The sequence below is a fragment of the Oncorhynchus keta genome, chromosome 8, assembly GCF_023373465.1.
Source record: "Oncorhynchus keta strain PuntledgeMale-10-30-2019 chromosome 8, Oket_V2, whole genome shotgun sequence".
NCBI classification, from domain to species: Eukaryota; Metazoa; Chordata; class Actinopteri; order Salmoniformes; family Salmonidae; genus Oncorhynchus; species Oncorhynchus keta.
Genome location: NC_068428.1, coordinates 16485975 through 16497415, shown reverse-complemented (window position 1 = coordinate 16497415; position 11441 = coordinate 16485975). Strand labels below are relative to the sequence as shown.

The 11441-nt window shown below is 44.1% G+C and overlaps 1 protein-coding gene across 1 annotated transcript in view; it reads left to right on the top strand.

The window, feature by feature from the left end:
* Nucleotides 1-346: 346 nt before the first annotated feature.
* Nucleotides 347-11441, top strand: part of dcbld1 (discoidin, CUB and LCCL domain containing 1) — a 38895-nt gene continuing 27800 nt past the window's right edge. Inside the window, exons 1-2 of the mRNA XM_035774841.2 lie at nt 347-698; nt 7491-7709. Of these exons, the coding sequence (XP_035630734.1) occupies nt 626-698; nt 7491-7709 (292 nt within the window). The 5' untranslated portion in view covers nt 347-625. The remainder of the gene's footprint in view (nt 699-7490; nt 7710-11441) is intronic.

Below are 11441 nucleotides of genomic sequence, written 5' to 3'. Positions count from 1 at the left end.
TTGAATGTTTAGGATAAAGATGCATAGAGACAGAGCAAAAGAGAAGCACGTATACTATTTGATTAGATTTAACTTGATCTAATTAACACATTAACAGGGGTCATTCATACCTCACTGTCCTATGGTCATCACTTTATGTTAAACATAAAAAACACCTTACCTAAGTGATAGTGTTGCTGTCATCAAATAGGCTCGAATATGTAGGTTGGCAAACTGGCAATTGATTACAGAATAGTGTATGTAAGAAGTAAGCCTAGTATTAACGATCATAGGCCTATACCTTTCAGCCGGGGTGGGCAGTTGAACTCAACAATTATTTTTTATTAATTGTGTTGCGCGTCTACTTTTCTCGGCTGCTCAGCAATTATCCCCCTCTCCCCAACGACACGGAGGCGGCCAGACTGGTTGGTCGACCCGACCACTGGGTGACGCCTGTGGATGAAACACGGAAGAGTTCATTCAAGGAATGAATATACTGTGGAGAAGCAGGCAGGATAGAAACAGACGGAGCGCGTTGGGATCCTTTCTATTACGACAAAACTTCCTAAAGGAAATGATCCCATGAAAACGAAACAAATGTGTCTCCATATGCGCCTTCGTTGCGTTACTGTGGATAAAAGCTGAGATGTCGGTAAAGAAGAAAGTTAATGGATTCTTTGTCGTTTGGTCTATACTTTCCGCGGTCGGTGAAAAACTCGGTAAGCAAACTAACCGTTATTAAAGTAACAATGATTTACACGATTACCCAATACTTTTTGTACTACAACCGATGAGATGTAACAGATCTAGTTACCTTACATTCGATTAGAGACATTTATTTAATTCACCATGGTTCTGATCGTTTTACTTTGTACTAGACTTCATTCACTTTTGGTGTGCCTGATCCACATGGCAGATCAAGGGTTAATAACACTGTTCAACAAGCCTCGAATGTTAAGTAGCCTACGTGTGTGATAACTGGGTTGCCAACAGTCAAATGTAACAATAGTGTGTGGCATATAACTACAATCAATGTATCTTATGCATCATACATTTGTTACATATCATTGTTAGGCCACATTAAGTTGCGATCAATCATGCAAAATGTTGAGAACTCAAATGTAACCAGTCATGTTTTAACAGTTGTCTTTCAAACATTACACTTTGAGCTGTACTTACTATATTAGATGATGAATGTGCAATGATGAACCATTAAGGCCTGTTGACTTTAGTTTAAAAATGCACTCTTATAGATTCATTGATCTCCACACTCTGCTTAAATATTTCAACCTTTCTACTGAGCAGAGACGGTTTGTTTCAACGTTTCCACAGCAAATCCCCTACTTGTATGGGATTGTCAGCAGGCTTCCATGATATTACATATTCAAATGTGTTGTCAGTTAGGATGTCTTCGAACTATCATGTTGTTGACATGTAGGGCAACACACTATACCCGTCAATTGTAATCTAACAATCCTTGAGAAGATACAGTAGGTGACTTTCACCAGTGACAAACCTGCCAAAAGGAAGGAGCTGACTGGAGCTGGGTTTATACTAGCTATGATCGTCCTCTCACACCACAGTGACAGCATGGCTCGATTTTGTACTCATGTAACCTTCTAGGCTCATAGTAGGCTACGTGCCATTGGACGCATCTCAATTGCGTACTCCTCGCATCCTCTCACCTCCTTCTCAAAACCCATTGGAGGAAAAGGACCTCTGGATCTCTCATCCAATGGGTTTTGAGGAAGCGAGGGTATGCAATTGAGATTCTCCCTTAGAAGCTGGGTTATCTTTTTGTGCCTGTGCTCCTGTGGTATTGTCTCTCATTACCAAGGAGGCGCTGCTGGCTCTTGAACAATGAACTGTGGTGCCACGCATGCCTTAGCACTCACAAGCAGTCAGTTTAGGAGACAGCTAAATCTCTCTGGCTGCCTTTGGGATTCTAATGTTGATCCATGCAGTGAGCAGTTTTAGTCCGATGCATATTATAGTCCAACATAGAGTTGGGGAAGAATTGATTCCAGTCATTGCTTGATGGTGTTTCCCCCCACCACCTCTACCTGGCATTAGGTTGAGCCTCCCTGTTTGTCACATTGACTACTTCCACGGCTCCCCCTCTGAGTGTTTGAGATGAATACTTCATATTTGTCCTGAGGGCAGTAGTCAGCCAGGTGATCAGGAGAGACGATGAGAAATGCGCTGGCATTTTAAATTGAAATTGCATTATTATATTGTCTGCTACTACTCTATTTTTCATGTGTTTGTTGGTGTTTATCAGTATACCTGGAGTGAAATAAGGATACACACCGTTTAGGAGGAATTAGCATAGGCGGCGCATCTATAGGGCTAAGCTTCCCCTAAAGTAAATTGAAATGCACAAGTTAGTTAGCCTAATTGGCATATTCCTGTCTGCAGAAATTAATAAAATGAAGGGCCTCCCGAGTGGCGCGTGGTCTAAGGTACTGCATTGCAGTGCTAGCTGTGCCACAGAGAACCTGGTTCGAGTCCAGGCTCTGTCGCAGCTGGCTGTGACCGGGAGACCCATGGGGGGTGCACAATTGGCTCAGTGTCATCCGGGTTATGGGAGGGTTTTGCCGGCAGGGATGTTCCTGTCCCATCGCGCACTAGCGACTGCTGTGGCAGGCCAGGCGCAATGCACGCTGACACGGTAGTCAGGTGTACGGTGCTTCCTCAGACACATTGGTGCGGCTGGCTTCCGGGTTAAGCGGGCATTGTGTCAAGAAGCAGGGCGGCTTGTGTTTCGGAGGACGCACGGATCTCGACCTTCGCCCCTCCCGAGTCCGTACGGGAGTTGCAACGATGGAGCAGGACTGTAACTACCAATTGGATATCACGAAAAGGGGTAAAATAATCAATCAAATAATTTAATCCAAAAAATTTAAAAAAGATTCTAAATGCTACACCAGAAAGCATGATTTGGATGATCATTAGCTTCTCAAAAAAATTAAAATAAAAGCTTGTTTTAAATTGCATAGCCTGTCGGAAAGGGCCAGCAATTTGGGCAGCGCTGCGTGGCAAATAGTAAAGAGATGATTGTTGAGTTGCGAATGTCAGTGAAACAGAGGCCCAGCCAGGAATATCGCAATATTTCTAAATACAATTGCTGGAAAACATAGTTTGGAGTTCAAATGTCAGAGGAAGGCCCCAAAAATGGTCAGACTCCAGTCATCCAAGTCATAGACTGTTCTCTCTGCTACCGCACGGCAAGCGATACCGGAGCGCCAAGTCTAGGTCCAAAAGGCTCCTTAACAGCTTCTACCCCCAAGCCATAAGACTGCTGAACAATTAATCAAATGGCTCCCTGGACTATTATATAGTTTAGTTTATTTGCACATTTGATTTGAAATGGCTATTGCTGTAAAGAGAAGACAAAGAAAATATTCTAATCTGCTCAATTTAATTGTAAAAACACCAGGAAATCAGCTCTGTGTTTTTGCTTTTTTTTAAATTTGGGAAATCTTTTCCAAGTATTCCCACGCATAATAGAGAAACATGTGATCATATACAAATGTAAGCGAGGTTTGAAATGATTATGTTTTAGTCAAATATCTGTTTGGGTTAACAGTGTTACATCATACTGGCTGGATATCTGCCTGTTTGAACGCCAATAACTCAGATAATCGTGAAATGACCCAGGGAATCGATAGAGCATCACTCAGAGATGCACAAAAACAATGTACATATTCAAAATGGGTGAACCTTTCTTTTTTTTAATGTTTCCGACATTTTCGGATTACTAAGCACCTATTGATTTAGAACCATGGAGAGTTACCCGGAAGTTGCAAGGAAAACAGGACCTATCTGCACTATTCCAGCACCATTTCAATGTTTCAACATCATCAAACCACCTATGCTTAGTTTAATACCGCGACAAAAATGTAAATGCAACAATTTCAAAGATTTTACAGACTTACAGTTCATATGAGGAAATCGGTCAATAGAAATAAATTCATTAGGCCTTATTCTATGGATTTCACACGACTGGGAATACAGATGTGTATCTACTGGTCACAGATACCGTTTTAAAAAGGATAGGGGCGTGGAACAGAACCAGTCAGTATCTGGTGTGACCACCATTTGCCTCGTGCAGCGTGACACATCTCCTTCACATAGAGTTGATCAGGCTGTTGATTGTGGCCTGTGGAATGTTGTCCCACTCCTCCTCGATGGCTGTGCGAAGTTGCTGGATATTGGCAGGAACTGGAACACGCTGTCATACATGTTGATCCAGAGCATCCCAAACATGCTCAATGGGTGAGTATACAGGCCATGGAATATCTGGGACATTTTCAGCTTCGAGGAATTGTGTACAGTATTATCATGCTGAAACATGAGGTGATGGCGGCAGATGAATGGCACAATAATGGGTCTCAGGATTTGTCATGGTATCTCTGTGCATTGCCATCGATAAAATGCAATTGTTTGTCTGTAGCTTATGCCTGCCCATACCATAACCCCACTGCCACCATGGGGCACTCTGTTCACAACGTGACATCAGCAAACTGCTCGCCCCCACACGATGCCACACACACACACGTCTGCCCGGTACAGTTGAACCGGGATTCATCCGTAAAGAGCACACTCTCCAGCGTGCCGGTGGCCATCGAAAGTGAGCATTTGCCCAAGTCGGTTACGACGCCAAACTGCATTCAGGTCAAGACCCTGGTGAGGACGATGAGCACGCAGAGCTTCCTTGAGACTATTTTTGACAGTTTGTGCAGAAAATCTTTGGTTGGGCAAACTCAGTTTCATCAGCTATCCAGGTGGCTGGTCTCAGACGATCCCGCAGGTGAAGAAGCCGGATATTGACGTCTTAAGCTGATGTGGTTATACGTGGTCTGCAGTTGAGGCTGGTTGGACGTACTACCAAATTCTCTAAAAAGTCGTTGGAAATTTAAATTAAATTATCTGGCAACAGCTCTGGTGGGCATTCCTGCAGTCAGCATGCCAACTGCACACTCCCCCAAACCTTAACATCAGTGGCATTGTGTTGTGTGACAAAACTGCAGTGTGTTTCCCAGAGTCTGTTCTGGACTTTTTGTACAACGCCACTCATCACTACAAAACAACTTCAATGAGTTTTGGGCTAAAGTATGTAGCGAACGACAGAATAGCTGAAGAATTTAGTCAGTGCGAGTCGTCAAGCTAGCTATAGGCACTGCATAGACAAATGTTGCCTTGCTATGAATGAGAAATCTCAGGAGCATAAAAAAAGACCACCAACACAGGCACCCCATATGAGCGGATCGGAAAATGTCTAGGTCATGTTTGCTGGGGATGCTGTCAAGTGTTTAAAAAAAGTACATCTGGACTAACTGTAATTTTTTTAAAAGACAAAAAAGTTCGACCTTAAACATACAGTAGACAGAGGTTGATTGTTATTGTCCCAAACAAACCACTACATGAAAATACTCTTGAGCTGATGTTACAGGGCTCACTCTGCCCTTCTCTGTTTACACACCTATGGTCAGTAATGCTCTGTGGCATAGGTGTAGTCTATTTCCTCCTCTACCATTGTGGTAATGATGTCACCGCTCCTGCACCTTCTCCCAGGTGGGTAGCTGCATCCTGTTTTAAAATGTTCCGTCCCGCTGTGCTGTTCGCCCAGCCTCACATCTGGACCTAGTTCAGCCTCGGACCACAAAGACCACTGTGTGTGCCTGCCGCTCCATGGCTTGGGACTGGCCAGACAAGCCAGAGCTCCCATCTTGTTTTTTTAATAGCCTCATTTGTCCACGGGCCTGCTAATTTTGCTTAAATGTTTTTCCGGTAAATTTGATTTACCTTCCTTAGAAATAATCTAACTTTAGGGATTCTTATCCACAAGTCAAGTGTTTTTTAATACATGTTTATTCCTATACAAAATGCTCCACCATCACACAGAACCTACCATTGATGTCTGGACAGTGTTTATGTGCCACATATATCTGAGTTTAAGGGCCCAGTCCAAAAACAAACCCCTAGCCCCTACCTCCTGGCCACTGGTGTGGTTGTGAGGCTGGTTGGACGTACTGCCAAATTCTCTAAAACGACGTTGGAGACGTCTTTTGGTAGAGAAATTAACATTAAATTATTTGGCAACAGCTCTGGTGGACATTCCTGTATTCAGCATGCCAATTGCACGCAACCTCAACTTGAGACATCTGTGGCATTGTGTTGTGTGACAAAGCTGCACATTTTAGAGTGGCCTTTTATTGTCCCCAGCACAAGGTGTTTAATCAGCTTCTTGATATGCCACACATGTCAGGTGGATGGATTATCTTGGCAAAGGAGAAATGCTCACTAACAGGGATGTACAAAACATTTGAGACAAATAAGCTTTTTTTGCGCATGGACAATTTCTGGAATCTTTTACGTCAGCTCATGAAACATGGGACCAACACTTAACATGTTGCGTTTTTATATTTCAGTATAAATCTGAATGACATAAATAGGTATGATTGAAGAATTTAGTAGCTCAACCTTAACTTTGATAAGAGGTTTAATTTTCATCATATTGCTAAGCAATAATGTCCTATCCACAATAAGTCGCAAGTGATTAGACTAGGACTGGGTCAAGGTCGGTGGGAAGCAGTCTGGTGACTGGTCTCTGTGGGACACAGCTGCCATGAGGCCCGTGCAGGCCTGTTAGTGCCTTCACAGGTGTTAATGCCACACCCTGGGGGACAGTGGATTAACCACCCTGTAAACAGGGGCCACTGTGTCACCAGGGCTCCAAGGCGTGGGATCCACTGACACACACACACGGCCAAAGGGCAGCCCCACACCTGCAGGAGCCTGGATCTGGTCTGGCCCCAGCAGCTGAGCGTCTCAGACAGTCAAACACCCCACCTCTTCTTTCACCCAATGGGGATCTCCAGGGAGAAAGCATTGCCTTTCTTGGAGGTTGTGTGTCAGTGTTATGCTGTGCGTTCCTAAGCAGAAATGCAGCAGGTATTTCTGTGAAGTAACTCCTGTTTGTTTTGACTTGTCGGTCTAAGGAGAAGATATTGGCTCATGAGACATTGGTTCATTATGACTCACTGTGATTGATGTAATTAGGACTGACTTCAAATAGCTCTCATTAGGCGTTGTATTTGACTGACACAATGCAACATTTTACAGTATGTTTGGCATGTCTTGACTTGTCTCCCTCACACAATGTTTACTTACCATGAGTGATTGTTTTTATGTACTGGCATGTTCTCTTTGTAGACCTGCTGCCGACATTAGTAATGTTGTCAAGCAGACAGATAAATGTCTTCTTCACTGGTTGTGAAGTGAAAGTTGAGCCCTGAATGTACAATGTTGATTGTCTTACAAAAAAATGTCTTATTTGCCTTCCAGATGACAGAGCACTTTGCATCTTATTGGTTTCTCTCCACCATCACACATTCCTCATATCATGGTCTAACAGGTCTTCAGCGATGTAGCTGAAATACAACAACAAAGTAGAGACGGAGCTTCGTCCTAATCTAACTCGACTTCTCTCCTATGGTTTTGTCCAGATGACGGTTGTGGCCACTCCGTGCTGGGCCCAGAGAGCGGTGTCCTCTCCTCTAAGAGCTACCCGGGCACCTACCCCAACAATACCTGGTGTGAGTGGAAGATCCAGGTGCCAGAGGGCAACAGCCTAGTCATCAGGTTCGGTGACCTCGACGTGGAGGCTCGGGACTGCCAGTCGGACTACGTCAAGGTCCTCAAGGGGGGCTACGGGGGAGAACATGGTGAGTCTGAGTCAACCATCTTGGCCTTCGCTATTGTCTCTCTGGGTCTATGAGTTGATGTATGACCTAGCTAGCTAGCTGTGGTAGTGGTGGTTTTACACAGAACAGTCTTCACAACGTTCCTCCCCCACAGATGAAAAGCACATGTCAGACTGCAGATCCCTAATAATTTAGCCAAGGACAGAGTTCTTGTGGGAGATTTGACTATTTATATAGAGAGCTGGAGGAGGGTGCGGATGTCTCTATGAGGCTGTTCGCAACTACAACAAAGAGGAAGGTGTGGATGATCCTGCTGGTCCGAGAATTCAAGCCCACGACTATTCTATTAGTCTCTGTTAACTTGGTATCTGTGCTTTGATAGGGTTTGAATATACACTACCAGTCAAAAGTTTGGACACACCTACTTGTTCAAGGGTTTTTCTTTATTTGGACTATTTTCTACATTATAGAATAATAGTGAAGACATAACTATGAAATAACACACATGGAATCATGTACTAACCAAAAAAGTGATCAACAAAATCTAAATATATTTGAGATTCTTCAAAGTAGCCACCCTTTGCCTCGATGACAGCTTTGCACACTCTAGACATTCTTTCAACCAGCTTCATGAGGTAGTCACCTGGAATGCTTTTCCAACAGTCTTGAAGGAGTTCTCACATATGCTGAGCACTGGTCTGCTTTTCCTTCACTCTGTGGTCCAACTTGTCCCAAACCATTTAAATTGGGTTGAGGTCTGGTGATTGTGGAGGCCAGGTCATCTGATGCAGCACTCATCACTCTCCTTCTTCGTTAAATAGCCCCTACACAGCCTGGAGTTGTGTTTTGGGTCATTGTCCTGTTGAAAATCAAATGATAGTCCCACTAAGCGCAACCAGATGGGATGGCGTATCGCTGCAGAATGCTGTGGTAGCCACGCTGGTTAAGTGCGCCTTGAATTCTAAATAAATCACAGACAGTGTCACTAGCAAAACACCCCCACCTCCATGCTTCATGGTGGGAACCACGCATGTGGAGATCATCCATTCACCTACTCTGCGTCTCACAAAGACACAGAGGTTGGAACCAAGAATGATTCACGGAGTCGCTGTCTGTTAATGTGGAGATGTCTGTTACTTGAACTTTGAAGCATTTATTTGGGCTGCAATTTGAGGTGCAGTTAAATCCCAATTGTCTGAGGCTGTTAACACTAATGAACTTATCCTCTGCTGCAGAGGTAACTCTGGGTCTTCCATCCCTGTGGCGGTCCTCATGAGAGCCAGTTTCATCATAATGCTTGAGGGTTTTTGCAACTGCACTTGAAGAAACCTTCAAAGTTCTTGACATTTTCCGGATTGACTGACCTTCAAGTAATGGACTGTCGTTTCTCGTTTCGCCTCAGTTTTATTGCTGTTCTTTCCATTATATGGACTAACCGAGAATAGATGCTCAGGGCTTTGCAGCAGATATGTAGAATGTTTGAGTTGAATAGACAGGCCTTACAGACGGTGTGCTCTTAACTGACTCGTACAGTAAGACATTGTGACCCTTGACCCTCCATGTAATCTTCATTCCAATTTCTTTACTTTGATTGTCCTACATTTTGTTAGAAGTCGATCAATTTTGTATTGAACACATCTAAGGAAACAGTGACGCAAGTGTGGACAACATGTGAGACGCAACCGCCACCTCACCTGACAATTAGTCACGGTATATCTGACGAGCAATGAAACGTCTGCCGGCTGTTAGCGGAGCCCCACACAGAAGCATTTGTCATGCAGCACTGTGCCAGGAAGTCTCTCCTTCAGCCTGCCACTGCGAGTAAGAATGAGCAGGCTGGGGAGAAGAGCAGGGTATGGGCTGAGGGTAATGTTGAGCTGCCAGATCCATCTTAATGCAGTGAATGATTATCATGCCCATGTTGCAACTCGCCCACGGCTGAGTTTACCAGTACAGAGGCCAGGGTGTCAAGGGCCCTTGGAAATCTCCGTGGTGAAACACTGCATGCCTTGGCTTCTTCCCCTCAACAGCTTCCTGGTGGAAGTATTCCATTACCGACCAGGTTTCACAACGTGTGTTGCGCATAAATATCCATAGGAATTAGCATTGTTTACAGTATCCCATTCCCGGGTCATACTTTTCTAACAGGAAATTGTGTCCTGACCTTGAAAGTGGTATTTTCAGTTCTTTTGACACTTCTTCTTATATGACCCTTCTAATGTTCCGTAGGACAATAGGGTTGAGGAATGTATTTGTTCATCGTGAAATCCCTCGGTGTTGTTGACGTGTAGTACCGTGAGTCGGTGGAAATAGTGATTTCCACCCCAGAGGCTGTGGCTTCCATGGCGTTGACTGGTGGAGGCATCGTGTCTCATGGCCGTCAGGTGAAAGAAAATCCACAAAGGCCATGGAGACCAAGAACAACCAGCACTGGCTGAGTTCCCTCTCATTGGAAAGGGCCCTGGGCACTAGGTTGGCCTGGGCATCTCTCTCTCCCATCTCTTTGTCTGCCCTGCAAATTATTTACAGTGAGATTCCTGTCGTTGACAAAAGGGAAGCTTTTTTTCCCTCCTGTGTGAAAGGGAGAGGGAGAGCGGTTTAGATGACATGATGTGACTTGGCTTGTTGGGGCTGAAAATAGAGCGCCCGTTGGTGAGGTCTGGAGGGACAAACAGTTCCGGTGGGAGGGGGGACCCTGTAGATAGCAGGTCAGACCTTGTCTGTGACCTCAGATATGGTGTCGGGGTTTTCCGATAATATGTCATTTTTTGCTCTATTTTGGTGGCCTCTGTTACACTCTAATGCTTTGATTCATTCTGAAATACACAACTAAACTATTTTACCTCCAACATTGGTAGAAGAGTTGAGTAGAAAGACAATTAAAATGACTGAAAATGTACTGTATGAATTCAGTGTTTTGTTTAATAGTTTTGGATATTGTCTAGTCCTATATGATCAGGACTATTTTCTAAGAATGGGAACAGTAAGATTCACGGTATAACGAAATGTGTACTTTTTTTTATTTAAAAACCCCACACAGTTCGGTACGAGAATTTTTGTTACTTCTATCAAATGTGTCTCACATGAGTGAGAGGATCAAGTCTGTCAGTGCAGCCCCCTTTTTATAGTGCTAAGATCAAAGTGCCTGCTCCGCTTATTCATTCTTTGCTAGAGCTGTCTGGGCTGTTGTTAGCTCCCCAGTCCACAACAGGAGATTGGTGGCACCTTCAATGGGGAGGACAGGCTCGTGATGATGGCTGGAGCGGAATAAGTGGAATGGTCTCAAATGCATCAAACACATGGTTTGTAAGTAGCCTGTGCACCGCGTCTCTGTGGCTGGCTATATGAAACATGTGAAAGAAAACACATGAATGTGCCACAAAACAATAATTAGGCTAAGTTACCACTTAGGACGTGTAAATTCACGCACAGGAGACGATAAAGAAGCATCCTGAAAATACATTTTACTGCAACCAACCACGGCGCACAAAATGTACACAGGTACGGAAGAGGAAAGACAGCCAGGAGACTGACAAACCAGCAGTTTCTCTGTCATCGCTCACTTATCTAAAGATGACAAGGCATATCATTCATTTTAGCGGGAGAGGGCTAAACAGACATTTCTGACAAAAGTACTAGCGTACTTTTAAATGAAAAGTAGCCTAGTTAATTTATGAAGTGGGAAAAGTAGCCGGCCGAAAATGAGTCTGTTACCGGCTGTTTGGCCGGCACTTAGGGAAAACACTGGTGGCA